Source organism: Scyliorhinus torazame, chromosome 2, assembly GCF_047496885.1.
Source record: "Scyliorhinus torazame isolate Kashiwa2021f chromosome 2, sScyTor2.1, whole genome shotgun sequence".
Lineage (NCBI taxonomy): Eukaryota > Metazoa > Chordata > Chondrichthyes > Carcharhiniformes > Scyliorhinidae > Scyliorhinus > Scyliorhinus torazame.
Genome location: NC_092708.1, coordinates 117703205 through 117719580, shown reverse-complemented (window position 1 = coordinate 117719580; position 16376 = coordinate 117703205). Strand labels below are relative to the sequence as shown.

General features: G+C 49.9%; 1 protein-coding gene across 1 annotated transcript in view; it reads left to right on the top strand.

The window, feature by feature from the left end:
- The window catches only part of col28a2a (collagen, type XXVIII, alpha 2a), a 225029-nt gene that overhangs the window by 96508 nt on the left and 112145 nt on the right, over positions 1-16376 (top strand). The window contains exon 15 of the mRNA XM_072475914.1: positions 16276-16344. Coding sequence (XP_072332015.1) covers positions 16276-16344 — 69 coding nt within the window. The remainder of the gene's footprint in view (positions 1-16275; positions 16345-16376) is intronic.

Below are 16376 nucleotides of genomic sequence, written 5' to 3'. Positions count from 1 at the left end.
AGTACGTACATAGTAGACAAAAAGAATAATCAACAGAGAACATTGACAAATGGTACATCGACAAACAGTGATTGGTTACAGTGCGGAACAAGGGGCCAAACAAAGCAAATACATGAGCAAGAGCAGCATAGGGCATCGTGAATAGTGTTCTTACAGGGAACAGATCAGTCCAAGGGAGCGTCGTTGTGGGGAAGAAGCTGTTCCGATGTCTGGATGTGGGGGTCTTCAGACTTCTGTATCTTCTGCCTGATGGAAGGGTTTGGAAAAGGGCAAAGCCTGGGCATGAGGGGTCTCTGACAATGCTGTCTGCCTTCCTGAGGCAGCGGGAGGTGCAGACAGAATCAATGAAAGGATGGCAAACTTGTATGATGTGTTGAGCTGAGTTCACCACACTCTGCAATTTCTTACGATCTTAGGCCGAGCAGTTGCCATACCAAGCTGTGATGTAGCCGGATAGGAGGCTCTCTATGGCACATCTGTAGAAGTTTGTGAGAGTTGATTCAGACATGCCAAATTTCTTTAGCTTCCTTAGGAAGTAGAGACGTTGTTGGACTTTCTTGACTGTTGCATCAACGTGAGTGGACCAGGACAGACTGTTGGTGATGGTGACCTCCAGGAACTTAAAGCTATCGTCCATCTCCACTTCGGAGCCATTGATGCAGACAGGAGTGTGTGTCATGCTACGCTTCCTGAAGTCGATTATCAGTGCCTTGGTCTTTCCGACATTTAGAGAGAGTTGTATTTGGTACACAATACAACCAAGTGATTTATCTCCCTTTGTAGTCTGATTCGCCGTTGTTTGAGATACGAACCACCACAGTTGTATCATACGCAAACGTATAGATTTATAAGTTATAGATTTATAAGACTTATAGAATTCCCACTTATGTAAACAGTCCAACTAGGGAAGAGGCGGTACTGGACCTGGTATTGGGGAATGAGCCCGGCCAGGTGGTAGATGTTTCAGTAGGGGAGCATTTCGGTAACAGTGACCACAATTCAGTAAGTTTTAAAGTACTGGTGGACAAGGATAAGAGTGGTCCGAGGATGAATGTGCTAAATTGGGGGAAGGCTAATTATAACAATATTAGGCGGGAACTGAAGAGCATAGATTGGGGGCGGATGTTTGAGGGCAAATCAACATCTGACATGTGGGAGGCTTTCAAGTGTCAGTTGATAGGAATACAGGACAGGCATGTTCCTGTGAGGAAGAAAGACAAATACGGCAATTTTCGGGAACCTTGGATGACGAATGATATTGTAGGCCTCGTCAAAAAGAAAAAGGAGGCATTTGTCAGGGCTAAAAGGCTGGGAACAGACGAAGCCTGTGTGGCATATAAGGAAAGTAGGAAGGAACTTAAGCAGGGAGTCAGGAGGGCTAGAAGGGGTCATGAAAAGTCATTGGCAAATAGGGTTAAGGAAAATCCCAAGGCTTTTTACACTTACATAAAAAGCAAGAGGGTAGCCAGGGAAAGGGTTGGCCCACTGAAGGATAGGCAAGGGAATCTATGTGTGGAGCCAGAGGAAATGGGCGAGGTACTAAATGAATACTTTGCATCAGTATTCACCAAAGAGAAGGAATTGGTAGATGTTGAGTCTGGAGAAGGGGGTGTAGATAGCCTGGGTCACATTGTGATCCAAAAAGACGAGGTGTTGGGTGTCTTAAAAAATATTAAGGTAGATAAGTCCCCAGGGCCGGATGGGATCTACCCCAGAATACTGAAGGAGGCTGGAGAGGAAATTGCTGAGGCCTTGACAGAAATCTTTGGATCCTCGCTGTCTTCAGGGGATGTCCCGGAGGACTGGAGAATAGCCAATGTTGTTCCTCTGTTTAAGAAGGGTGGCAGGGATAATCCCGGGAACTACAGGCCGGTGAGCCTTACTTCAGTGGTAGGGAAATTACTGGAGAGAATTCTTCGAGACAGGATCTACTCCCATTTGGAAGCAAATGGACGTATTAGTGAGAGGCAGCACGGTTTTGTGAAGGGGAGGTCGTGTCTCACTAACTTGATAGAGTTTTTCGAGGAGGTCACTAAGATGATTGATGCAGGTAGGGCAGTAGATGTTGTCTATATGGACTTCAGTAAGGCCTTTGACAAGGTCCCTCATGGTAGACTAGTACAAAAGGTGAAGTCACACGGGATCAGGGGTGAACTGGCAAGGTGGATACAGAACTGGCTAGGCCATAGAAGGCAGAGGGTAGCAATGGAGGGATGCTTTTCTAATTGGAGGGCTGTGACCAGTGGTGTTCCACAGGGATCAGTGCTGGGACCTTTGCTCTTTGTAGTATATATAAATGATTTGGAGGAAAATGTAACTGGTCTGATTAGTAAGTTTGCAGACGACACAAAGGTTGGTGGAATTGCGGATAGCGATGAGGACTGTCTGAGGATACAGCAGGATTTAGATTGTCTGGAGACTTGGGCGGAGAGATGGCAGATGGAGTTTAACCTGGACAAATGTGAGGTAATGCATTTTGGAAGGGCTAATGCAGGTAGGGAATATACAGTGAATGGTAGAACCCTCAAGAGTATTGAAAGTCAAAGAGATCTAGGAGTACAGGTCCACAGATCACTGAAAGGGGCTACACAGGTGGAGAAGGTAGTCAAGAAGGCATACGGCATGCTTGCCTTCATTGGCCGGGGCATTGAGTATAAGAATTGGCAAGTCATGTTGCAGCTGTATAGAACCTTAGTTAGGCCACACTTGGAGTATAGTGTTCAATTCTGGTCGCCACACTACCAGAAGGATGTGGAGGCTTTAGAGAGGGTGCAGAAGAGATTTACCAGAATGTTGCCTGGTATGGAGGGCATAAGCTATGAGGAGCGATTGAATAAACTCGGTTTGTTCTCACTGGAACGAAGGAGGTTGAGGGGCGACCTGATAGAGGTATACAAAATTATGAGGGGCATAGACAGAGTGGATAGTCAGAGGCTTTTCCCCAGGGTAGAGGGGTCAATTACTAGGGGGCATAGGTTTAAGGTGAGAGGGGCAAAGTTTAGAGTAGATGTACGAGGCAAGTTTTTTACGCAGAGGGTAGTGGGTGCCTGGAACTCACTACCGGAGGAGGTAGTGGAGGCAGGGACGATAGTGACATTTAAGGGGCATCTTGACAAATATATGAATAGGATGGGAATAGAAGGATACGGACCCAGGAAGTGTAGAAGATTGTAGTTTAGTCGGGCAGTATGGTCGGCACGGGCTTGGAGGGCCGAAGGGCCTGTTCCTGTGCTGTACATTTCTTTGTTCTTTGTTTGACTTTGAAACCCTGGCCTAATTTGAATCAGACCAGCCAACCACGGACGTCAAACAGACCCAAACAGAGGCCTTGGCCCTCAGGTATATTGGCCAGCTTGAGATGCTGCAAAATTGGCTTGGGAAGAAGGGTGGAGGACATATCTGGATCAGTAGTGATTTGCAGTTTTGTAGGGAGTGAAAAAACAGATGTGCCCATGCAGACTCCATAAAAATATCCTCACCAATGCTGTCTTATCCAAACTCTGGGTAGACGTATTTGAGCTGGGACACTGACATAAAGAAGCAAGTAATTCAGGACGTGAGTTCATATGGATTGGAAGGTCTGTGCACAGACGTATATATACGCGAGAGTCTGACTTCAATTCTCTCTTCAAGATTATCAGCGTCACCTTCCTCATTATTATAGTTCAAAAGAAGATAGTTGTGCTTCCGTTCCAGCTTTTTCTCATCATTGTCTTTTTTTTAAATGTTTTATTGAAATTTTTTTCCCAAACAACAATTTTTCCCCTCTTACAAAGCAAACGCAACAATAACAATACAGAAATTTTTAACAATACTCAAGTGACAAAACCCCATTATCTTTGACCTAAACTAAACTAAACCCCCCCCCCCTCCCCCCCCCCTTCCCCCTGGGTTGCTGCTGCTGGTCTTCTGTCTTCCCTCTAACGTTCCCCTAGGTAGTCGAGAAATGGCTGCCACCGCTTGGTGAACCCTTGAGCCGATCCTCTCAGGGCAAACTTTATCTGCTCCAGTTTAATGAACCCCGCCATATCATTTACCCAGGCCTCCAGTCCGGGGGGTTTCGCCTCCTTCCACATGAGTAGGATCCTGCGCCGGGCTACTAGGGACGCAAAGGCCACAACGTCGGCCTCTTTCGCCTCCTGCACTCCCGGCTCTTCCGCAACTCCAAATAGAGCTAACCCCCAGCCTGGTTTGACCCGGGCCTTCACCACCCGAGAAATCACTCCCGTCACTCCCTTCCAATACCCTTCCAGTGCCGGGCACGCCCAAAACATATGTGCGTGGTTTGCCGGGCTCCCGCCACACCTCCCACATTTGTCCTCCACTCCAAAGAACCTGCTCAATCTTGCTCCCGTTATGTGTGCTCTATGTAGCACCTTAAATTGAATCAGGCTAAGCCTGGCGCATGAGGAAGAGGAATTTACCCTGCTTAGGGCATCAGCCCACATACCCTCCTCTATCTCCTCCCCTAGTTCTTCTTCCCACTTTCCTTTTAGTTCGCCCACCGACTCCTCCCCCTCTTCCCTCATCTCTCGGTAAATCTCTGACACCTTGCCCTCTCCGACCCACACCCCTGAAAGCACCCTGTCCTGTATCCCCTGTGTCGGGAGCAACGGAAATTCCCTCACCTGTTGTCTAGTAAACGCCCTCACCTGCATATATCTCAAGAAATTTCCCCGGGGCAACTTATACTTTTCCTCCAATGCTCCCAAGCTCGCAAAAGTCCCATCTATAAATAAATCTCCCACCCTCCTAATTCCCAACTGGTACCAGCTCTGAAATCCTCCATCCATTCTTCCTGGGGCGAACCTATGGTTGTTCCTGATTGGGGACCCCACCAGGGCTCCCCGCACCCCTCTCTGTCGCCTCCACTGTCCCCAGATATTCAATGTTGCCGCCACCACCGGGTTCGTGGTAAACTTTTTAGGTGAGATCGGTAGCGGCGCCGTCACCAGCGCCTCTAAACTCGTCCCTTTACAGGACTTTCTCTCCAGTCTTTTCCACGGCGCTCCCTCACCCTCCATCATCCATTTACGTATCATTGCCACATTGGCGGCCCAAAGTGTAGTCGCCCAAGTTCGGTAGTGCCAATCCTCCTCTGTTCCTACTACGCTGAAGGAACCCCCTCCTTACTCTCGGAACTTTCCCTGCCCACACGAAGCTCGTGATGCTCCTGTCTATTTTATTAAAAAAGGTCTTGGTGATTAGTATAGGGAGACATTGAAATACAAATAAGAACCTCGGGAGGACCATCATCTTAATTGCTTGCACCCTGCCCGCCAGCGATAGAGGCTGCATGTCCAACCTCTTGAAGTCCTCCTCCATTTGTTCTACCAACCGTGTCAGATTAAGTCTGTGCAAGGTTCCCCAGCTCCTAGCGATCTGAATCCCCAGGTATCGGAAGTTTCTTTCCACTTTCCTTAGAGGCGAGCCTTTTATCTCTCTACTCTGGTCCCCTGGATGTATCACAAATAATTCACTCTTCCCCATGTTTAGCCTATACCCCGAGAAATCCCCGAACCCCCTCAAAATTCGCATAACCTCTATCATCCCCCCCCCGCTGGGTCCGACACGTATAACAATAGGTCATCCGCGTATAACGAGACTCGGTGTTCTTCTCCCCCTCTAATCACCCCTCTCCATTTCCTGGAGTCTCTCAACGCCATGGCCAGAGGTTCAATTGCCAACGCGAACAACAATGGAGACAGCGGGCATCCCTGTCTTGTTCCCCTATATAGTCGGAAATACTCCGATCTATGTCGACCACGCTTGCCGTTGGAGCCCCATAAAGAAGTCTAACCCAGCTAATAAACCTGTTCCCAAACCCAAACCTCCTTAACACTTCCCATAAATACTCCCACTCCACCCTATCACATGCCTTCTCTGCGTCCATTGCCGCCACTATCTCTGCCTCCCCCTCCACTGGGGGCATCATTATCACCCCTAATAGTCGTCGCACGTTAACATTCAGTTGTCTCCCTTTTACGAACCCTGTCTGGTCTTCGTGTACCACCACGGGACACAGTCCTCTATCCTCGATGCCAGTACCTTTGCCAACAATTTGGCGTCCACGTTCAATAATGAAATGGGTCTATAAGACCCACACTGCAACGGATCTTTATCCCTCTTCAAAATTAACGATATCGTCGCCTCCGACATCGTTGGGGGTAGAGTCCCCCCTTCCCTGGCCTCATTGAACGTCCTCACCATCAACGGGGCCAACAAGTCCACATATTTTCTGTAATATTCCACCGGGAACCCGTCTGGTCCCGGGGCCTTCCCTGCTTGCATGCTTCCCAGTCCCTTAATAACCTCGTCCACCCCAATCGGTGCCCCCAGGCCTACCACCCCCCGCTCCTCCACTTTCGGGAACCTCAATTGGTCCAGGAACTGCCGCATCCCCTCCTCTCCCTCTGGGGGTTGAGACCTATACAGTTCCTCATAGGAGGTCTTGAACACCTCATTTATCTTTCCTGCCCTTCGCACCGTGTCTCCCCTTTCATCTCTAATTCCTCCTATCTCCCTCGCTGCTGCCCTCTTTCGCAATTGATGAGCCAACAGGCGACTAGCCTTTTCCCCGTATTCATACCTCCTCCCCTGTGCCTTCCTCCACAGTACCTCCGCCTTTCTGGTGGTCAGAAGGTCAAATTCCGTCTGGAGTCGTCTCCTCTCCCTGTACAATTCCTCCTCCGGGGTCTCTGCAAATTCCCTATCCACCCTTAAAATCTCCCCCAGTAATCTTTCCCTTTCCTTGGCCTCTGTTTTCCTTTTGTGGGCCCCAATGGAGATCAGCTCTCCTCTGACCACCGCTTTTAGTGCTTCCCATACCACTCCCACAGGGACCTCGCCGTCGTCATTGACCTCCAGGTATCTCTCAATACACCACCGCACTCTTGCACACACTCCCTCATCCGCCATCAGTCCCACATCTAATCGCCAGAGTGTTCTCTGCTCCCTTTCCTCTCCTAATTCCAGGTCCACCCAATGTGGGGCATGATCCGAAACCGCTATGGCTGAGTACTCAGCTTCTTCCACCCTAGAGATCAACGACCTTCCCAAAACAAAAAAATCTATCCGGGAGTACACTTTATGGACATGGGAGAAGAAGGAAAACTCCCTAGCTCTAGGTCTAAGAAATCGCCATGGATCCACTCCCCCCATTTGGTCCATAAACCCCTTAAGTACCTTGGCCGCTGCCGGCCTTCTTCCGGTCCTTGAGCTGGATCTATCTAGCCCCGGGTCCAGCACCGTATTAAAGTCCCCTCCTAAAATCAAGTTTCCTACCTCCAGGTCCGGTATACGCCCCAGCATCCGTCTCATAAATCCCGCATCATCCCAGTTTGGGGCATACACATTAACCAACACGACCTCCATTCCCTCCAGCCTGCCACTCACCATTACATATCTACCTCCGCTATCTGCTACGATGTTCTTTGCTTTCATAACCACGTCTGCCCTTAGTCCTTTCAAATGCGCGAGCACTCGGGCCCTTTTTATCGGTCCGTTCAGGCCTCTCACGTTCCACGTGATCAGCCTCACTAGGGGGCTACCTGCCCCCCTCCCGTGTCGACTAGCCATTACCTTCTCTAGGCCAGTCCCATATCCCGCCTCCGCGCTTCCGCTCGCTCCCCCAGCGTCGCACACCATCCCCGCCCACCCACTCTTTAGCCATTTCCTTTTGGATTTCCGCAGCAGCAACCCAGTTGTGTCCGTCCCCCCCCCCCCCGCTAGATCTCTTTCTAGCATGATTGCTCCCCCCATATTACTTCCGTAAGTCAGCTGACTTCAACTGACCCCGGCTTCTCCTGCTCACTCCTCGACCCCCCCCCGTGTGGGGAACTCCCATCCGCCTTGCGCCTGTCTTCCCGCCTTATTCTTTCTGGCGCGGGAACATCCCTTTACCTGACCCGCCTCTTATGGCGCAGCTCCCTTTCCCCTCCCCCTCCCCTTCCCCATTCTCCAACTATGTCCCGTCTTTCCCCCCTCACCGGCGCCCACATTTCCCCAATGTCTCCCCCTTCCCAATTTACTTCTCAATTAACTTCAACCAGAACATTAACAATAATATTTCCTGCAGCATCAGTCCCTCAGTTCCGATCCAATTTCTCTTCTTTGATGAAGGTCCATGCTTCCTCCGCCGTCTCAAAATAATGGTGTCTCTCCTGATACGTGACCCATAGTCTTGCCGGCTGCAGCATCCCGAACTTCACCTTCCTTTTATGCAACACCTCTTTGGCTCGGTTGAAGCTCGCCCTCCTTCTCGCCACCTCCGCACGCCAATCCTGGTATACCCGTACCACTGCATTCTCCCATCTGCTACATTTTTAGCCCATCTCAGGACCTCTTCTCTATCCTTAAGGCGGTAAAATCGCACGATTATCGCCCTGGGTGGTTCTCCTGCTTTTGGTCTTCTCGCCGGAATCCGATTTGCCCACTCCACCTCCAAGGGGCCCATAGGGGCCTCAGCACCCATCAGTGAGCTCAGCATCGTACTTGCGTACGCTCCACAGTCCACTCCTTCCACACCCTCAGGGAGACCCAGTATCCGAAGGTTCTTCCTTTGCGCTCCGTTTTCTAGGGCCTCGATCCTTTCAGTACACTTTTTATGAAGTGCCTCGTGCGTCTGTGTCTTAACCGCCAGGCCCAGGATCTCGTCCTCAACATCTGTCACCTTCTGCTCCACCACGCGGAGCTCTGTCTCCTGGGTCTTTAGTGTCTCCTTGAGCCCCTCAATTGCCTGTAGCATCGGTGTCAGCACCTCCCTCTTCAGCAGCTCCACGCACCGTCTCACAATTTCATCCTGCTCAGGCCCCCATGTCGCCTGCGCTTTCTCCGCCGCCATCTTGTACTTCTCTCTTTCTGACCCTTTGGTCGACGATTCCTCGCGCTGCAGCCGCCGCCGCCGGTTTTTTCCTCCTTCGTTTGGGGGGGACTCCCTTCTCACACACCCCACACCGGGTTGCGTCGTCGAAAAATTCCCTGTTGGGGCTCTTAAAAGAGCCCGAAGGTCCGTCGGAGCTGGAGCCGCCGAAGCGTGCGGCTAGCTAGGCATCACCGCAACCGGAAGTCCCTTCAGAGGCCTTGATGAGATCTTTTCACAGTTGTTCCCTCTGCTGCTAGAATTCACCTTTGATACAGGCCCTCAGGTCAGCTTGCAGCTTTAAGCTTGCCCTTCCCCCGCCTGCATGCTGGAAGAGGCCCTGTTTATCCTGCAGTTGCAGCCAAATCTTTTACTGTTTCTGCCGTGTCTGGCAACCCAGAGACATACCCTTCCTGGGGGACACTGTCGGGGGAATATTGCAGCCTTCTTCCCACACCAGGAAATGTCAAACAAATGCCGTGGGGGCCCTGTAAAAGAGCCCAAAAGTCCGTTCCAAGCAGGAGCTACCGAATATGCGACCTAGCTCTGCATAGCCGCACCCGGAAGTGTTTCTCATCATTGTCATCCTCTTTCTCCTCCTGTATTCCCCACCCTACCGCCTGTTACTGTGGTAGATCTGCAACAAACAACAGTACAAACTAAGGATGGTTGAACATTACACCCATGACATTAAGGATTTAGAGAAGGAAAGCGTAAGATTGTAGCTGTGTAGATCATCCTGAGCTGTCCGTGTAATTGCAGGCATTTGAGTCAATGGCCTAGTGCTGGGCCTATGCTTTGGACCATGCCATCTCCCTGGAAAGGGCACAGGGCCTCCCAATGAATTTATGACCTGTTCCTCATGGAGCATTGGATGTTCCAGCTTGAATTTTTTATTTTTTTTGTTTATAAGTTTAGAGTATCCAATTCCTTTTTTTTCCCAATTAAGGGACAATTTAGCATGGCCAATCCACCTACCCTGCACATCTTTGGGTTGTGGGGGCAAAACCCACGCAAACACTGGGAGAATGTGCAAACTCCACACGGACAGTAACCCAGAGCCGGGATCTAACCTGGGACCTCGGTGCCGTGAGACTGCAGTGCTAACCACTGTGCCACAGTGCTGCCCTGTGACGTTCCAGCTTGAATATGCACCCACTTTGGTTTGTCTCAAAGGGCTTACAAGAACTGAAATAAAAGATGTGGTAATCTCACACTGTTAAAGTGAAGGAACAGGTTTTAGGCTTATGCAGGTAAGTAATTGTAGTGAGGGGAAATGACAATCTGCTGTAAGGCCTCCTGACTGTGTTCCCCTTATTTAGAGTAAATTGTAAATGGTTAGTTGTATAACTGTTCCCATTAAAAGAAGAACGTGTTGTTGTCTGAGAAAGAAATGGAAAAGTGGTCAATGTATCATCTTGCCTGCCCTGGTCGGGTCACTGAACGTTTGTGACACTGGCCTGTGGTCCTGAGGGTGAGAGAGTTGACAAGCAGTTATTTCTTTCCTGGGTTCATCTTTAGCCAGCAGGGTTTTCAGGACTGTTGTGTTATGCTGCTTTGGATAACACAGGCTGCTACTTGATGCAGACTTAACTAAAGGATGCTCGAGACTCTGAAATGAGTTCCACGTGTTTATTGAACTATTAACACAGTTCCCAAATGAGTTCGACTCTGCTAACCTAACTGTAGTAACTCAGTCTAACTGTACCAGCTTGCTCTAAGCCCGTGCTGGAGTGTGATGCTGCTGATTAACCCTGTCTAACTCTCTAGATGTCTGTCCGTGGAAAGAGGCAGGATGCGAGTGCCTCATCCTTGTTATAGTGTTTATGTCATGCCCCCTTGTGATGATGCCACCTCTGAGTGTCCTGACTGCCCATTGGTTGTGTCCTATTCTGAGTATTCATTGGTTGCATGTTTGCATATCATGACATCTCCCCCTCTTTTTTTGTAGATGTATATACAAGTGAATGTGTCTGTCTAATGTGACTGACTGAGGAATACAGAACAGAACAAACAAAACAAATGCTCATAAGTCCAGTTTCTGAGGCTTGCACCTGATCCTCGTCGACCACCGGAGAGGTGGTGGACGGGATGACGGTGTCTTGACAGGCGAGTGGGAGGCACGACTGGTTGCCTCGCGGTTCGAGGTGTCTGGAGGTGGCAATTCGACATGTGGAAATGGAATGATGGAGGGGAAAGTGGTCGTGGGCAAGCAATGTTTCGCAGTGCCCTTCGATTCAGTCCAAAGGTGTGCAGGTTAGGTGGATTGGCCATGCTAAATTGCCCTTAGTGTCCAAAATTGCCCCTAGTGGGTGGGGTTACTGGGTTATGGGGATAGGGTGGAGGTGTGGACCTTGGGTAGGGTGCTCTTTCCAAGATCCGTGCAGAGTCGATGGGCCAAATGGCCTCCTTCTGCACTGTAAATTCTATGATGCCTTCGCACAATGGAGCCATCAGCCATACGTATGACATAGGATCTGGGTGCAGCCTGTCGAACAACGACAGCCGGAGCAGACCACCCACCATCCGGTATCTTGACCCTGTACATGTCTGCCGGGGTAGCACATCCAGATCAGTGGCATGTGCTTCATAGCTCTGCTTCTGGCTGTCGCGAAGCTGCTGCACCTTCTGCAGCACCGGGAGGTGATCAAGGTTGGGCAGGTGTATGGCTGGAAGCGTCGTCCACAGGTCCCTGTTCATCAGCAGTTTAGCTGGCGACATGCCAGTGGACAAGGGAGTCGCTCGGTACGCAAGTAGTGCAAGGTGTATGTCGGAAGCAGAGTCCGAGGCCTTGCGGATGAGCTGCTTAACGATGTGCACTCCTTTTTCGACTTTGCCATTGGACTGCGGATAGTGCGGACTGGAGTTGACAAGCCTGAAATTGTAGCTCTTGGCAAACGTGGACCATTCTCGACTGTGGAAGCACGGGCCATTGTCGCTCATGATGGTGTTCGGTATGCCATGCCGTGAGAATGTCTCTTTACACCCTTTGATGACGATCCGTGAGGTGAAGTCTGGCAGCTTCAGCACCTCAGGATAGTTTGAAAAGTAATCGATGATTAAGATATCGTCGCGACCATTCGCGTGGAATAGGTCAATACCAACCTTGGACCACGGAGAGGTCTCTTGGTCATGTGGTTGGAGCGTCTCCTTGCTCTGCGCTGGTTGGAACCTCTGACAGGTTTCGCAGTTCAGGACGATGTCCGTGATGTCCTGGTTGATGCCGGGCCAGTAGACAGCTTGCCGGGCCCTGCGTCTGCACTTTCCTATGCCCAGGTGTCCCTCATGAATCTGCCGCAGCACCATGCTCTGAGGATGTAGTGGGATGACTATCCTGTCCAGCTTGAACAGGATGCCATCGATCAGCGTCAGGTCATCCTTGACGTTGTAGAATTGAGGACATTGCCCTTTCTGCCGGCCATTGCTCAGGTTGTGGATGACTCATTGCAACAGGGGGCCTTTGGCCGTCTCTTCTCGGGTGAGAACTATCTTCTCATCTGTTGCCGGGAGAGTGCTTGCACACCGTTGTACCTGCAAATCAATGTGCTGGATGATGTCCAGTGGTTCACTGGGTGAGTTGACAGAGTGGGACAATGCATCGGCGATGATGAGCTCCTTGCCAGGTGTGTACCCCAAATTGAAATCATGCCTCTGGAGTTTGAGCAGAATTCTCTGCAAACGAGGCGTCATGTCGTTCAGGTCCTTTTGGATGATGTGGACCAGAGGCCTATAATCCGTCTCAACAGTAAATGTTGGCAAGCCGTGGACATAATCATGAAATTTGAGGATGCCGGTGAGAAGACCTAAACACTCCTTCTCAATCTGCGCATATCTGGTCTCAGTGGGTGTCATTTCCCATGACGCGTATGCTACCTGTACCAGGATGACTTGTCTCTTTGAAGCAACACCGCCCCAATGAAATCCTGACTCGCCTCTGTGGATATCTTGGTCTCTCGGTCTGGGTCAAAGAATGCAAGGACGGGTGCAGTGGTGAGCTTGGCTTTCAGCTCCAGCCACACTGTTCGGTGCTCCGCCTTCCACTCAAAGGCGGTTGATTTTTTCACCAGGTTGCGTAGGGCCGTGCTGTGTGTGGCCAAATTCGGGATGAACTTGCCAAGGAAATTGACCATTCCCAGGAAGCGCAGTACTGCCTTCTTGTCCTCGGGGACTTTCATTGCCTTGATGGCTTTAATTTTGTCTGTGTCCGGGCGCACACCATGTTGCGAAATCTGATCGCCCAGGAACTTCCGCGTGGATGTCCCAAAACAGCACTTGGACCTGTTTAGCTTGAGGCCATTATCATGTATGCGTCGGAATACTTTCTTGAATCGCAACACATGTTCCTCTGGGGTTGTGGACCGGATTATGATATCGTCAATGTAGACACGAACCCCTTCTATTCCCTCCATCATCTGTTCCATGATGCGATGGAAAATCTCTGATGCCGAGATGATGCCAAATGGCATTCGGTTGTAGCAGAATCTGCCAAAGGCGTGTTGAAGGTGCAGAGCCTTCTGCAGGATTCTTCAAGTTGGATTTGCCAAAATCCTTGGGATGCGTCCAATTTTGTAAAGGAGCTCGCGTGTGCCATCTCACTCGTGATTTCTTCCCTCTTCGGGATGGGGTAATGTTCCTGCATAATGTTTTTGTTTAGATCCTTGGGGTCAATGCAGGTGCGTAGGTCCCCCGAAGGCTTCTTTACGCACACCATCGAGCTGACCCAGTCGGCTGGTTCAGTGACCTTGGAGATGATGCCTTTTTGTTGTAGACTCGTGAGCTCTGCCAACAGGCGCTCTCTCAGTGGAGCAGGGACTCGTCGTGGTGCGTGGACCACTGGCTTGGCATCAGGCCACAGTAGAATCTTGTACTCATACAGCAGCGTGCCCATCCCGCTAAATATATCTGGGTACTGGGTTAGGATGTCGTCGATGCTGGCCTGACGATCCGAATGGGACGGCATGGTGGTGTAGACCCTTTGGATGAGGTTCAGTTGCTTGCAGGCGTGCACACCTAGCAGGGACGCCGTGTCTGGTTAAACAATCTCGAAGCGTAAGCTTGCTTGAGTGTGTCGGCTGGACACCTGCAGATGGCAGGACCCCAGTGCCTTGATTGCGTTTCCATTGTAGTCCAGGAGTTTGCAGGCAGCTGGAAGGATTGTGGGGGGGCTTCTTGATTCTCTTGAAGTCCACCTGTGAATTCAGGTTGGTGGAGGCACCTGTGTTCAGTTTGAACTGGATGGGGCAGTGGTTGACCTTCATCACTGCATGCCATTCATCCTCTGAATCCACGGCCAGGATTGATTGGACTCGCGATGTGTCCGGTGTGGCGTATTCGCACTTCGTAATAATGCCCACTCGGTAAGTGTTGTCCAGGTATTCATCATCTGGATCCGTCGCACTGCCTGGATCAGAGTCATGCATTCGGTGTTGCACACTTCTGCTGCACCGCTGTCAAAATTGGGAGCACTGGCTCCTGACTGGTGGTGCAGATCTGCACAGGGCTGAATAGTGGTTTGGTTTCTGACAATTTAAACAGCGTTTGCCTCTTGCAGGGCAGTTTTTTTTTTTTAATGGGCGGTGCCGCAGTTCGCACACGTCATGACGCTCAGTGCGTCGTTGCGCATGCGCGGTGCGGTTCTCGGACGTCTGCACCTGCTCAGTGCGGTTTTCGGCCACTTCGTGTTCCCGATCGCATTGCGCATGCGTCGGGCCCCGGGAATGGCGCGCGAAATGGCCGCTTTCGTCAATGTGGAGGCGCTGCATCCGGGAGATGACCTGAACACCCTCCACCTCGTGGGAGGCTTGTTTTTCACTTTCTGCCGTTTTGTACTGTGAATAGCGATTTTTAGAGTGCTCATGCACAGTACACGTTTCAATCACGACTGGCAGGGTCATGTGCTTGATTTTCAACAATTGCTCTTGTAGAGGATCAGAGTGGACTCCAAAAACGATTTGTCTCTGATCATGGAGTCAGTGATATCACCGAAGCTGCAGGATCGCGCTAGCAGTCTAAGGTTAGTTAGATAGGAGTTGAAGGATTCATCTTTACCTTGCAATCGCTGCTTGAAGATGTAGCGCTCGAAGATTTTGTTGGTGTCCACCTCGCAGTGGCTGTCGAATTTGTCCAGGATGGTTTCGTACTTCGTTTTGTCCTGCCCTTCAGAAAAGTGAAAGTAGTTGAAGATCTCTATCGCATGGTCACCCGCAGTGGTTAGTAGAAGAGCTATCTTCCGATCATCGGTCACGCCATTGAGGTCGGATGTTTCCACGTATAGTTGAAATTTCTGCTTGAATGATCGCCAGTTGACACTAAGATTGCCAGTGGTCCTGAGCTGACGAGGAGCCTGAATGTTGTCCATTGTGCCTGCATTCAGTAGTTGGTTGTCACGGATCTTGCTGAGTTGAACTAAATAGATTGAACAGTCACTCCTGGTATCATGTGTTATGCTGCTTCGGAAACCGATACTTGATGCAGTCTTAACTAAAGGATGCTCCAGACTCTGAAATGAGTTCAACGTGTTTATTGAACTATTAACACAGTTCTCAAATGAGTTTGACTCTCTGCTAATCTAACTGTAGTAACTCAGCCTAACTGTACCAGCTTGCTCTAAGCCACGTGCTGGGGCGTGATGCTGCTGATCAACCCTGTCTAACTCTCTAGATGTCTGTCGGTGGAAAGAGGCAGGGTGTGAGTGCCTCATCCCTTTTATAGTGTTTATGTCATGCCCCCTTGTGGTGATGCCACCTTTGTGTGTCCTGACTGCCCATTGGTTGTGTCCTATTCTGAGTGTTCATTGGTTGCATGTTTGCATATCATGACAAGGACCAGAATGAAATTGAACAGTCAGACTGAAAGACTCCCTGGACCCATGGGTTGGAAGAATGTACCCCAACTGGAAGCACAGAGTTCACCTCCTTAATGCTGATGGGGTTTCATTAGCGGCAGGAGAAATGTGCTTGTTAGTAATGTTCTATCAATGCAAAATTGCCCAGAGTTATGTAAACAACAGTCCTCTGAATACAGTCTGATGAACTGATGAATGCTAAATTTACAGTAGCTACCCTAGGTCTCTCTGTGAGACTCTCTGACAACATGCCAGTCTTCTGTCTTCACTCTTGAACAAAACAAAACAATACTCAGTTTGAACTGCATGGAATCTTTTAAGCCTCAGGCACGGCACAGCTGCTCAGTTTGTATGTTTCTGGGGCCACCACAGGACATAATATCACTTCTAATCCAGTTTCTCTGATTCTTACACGCTGCTGCTATCTGGGTGATGGTTTTGTGGTCTTTGCGCCTTTTAAGCATCAATTGGTGATCTCATATTTTTCAAAATGTCAAGGATATTTTGTAATGATGAAGAATAAACATTGAAGAAAAGCACAATCACTCTCATGTTTTGTAATGTATTACAGGGTGATCGTGGGTATGAAGGACCAAAGGGACCTCGTGGGTCTCCAGGTGTTGGTGTTAAGGGTGATAAGGTAAGGCTTGGCTTGGTCAGATTTATAATGCA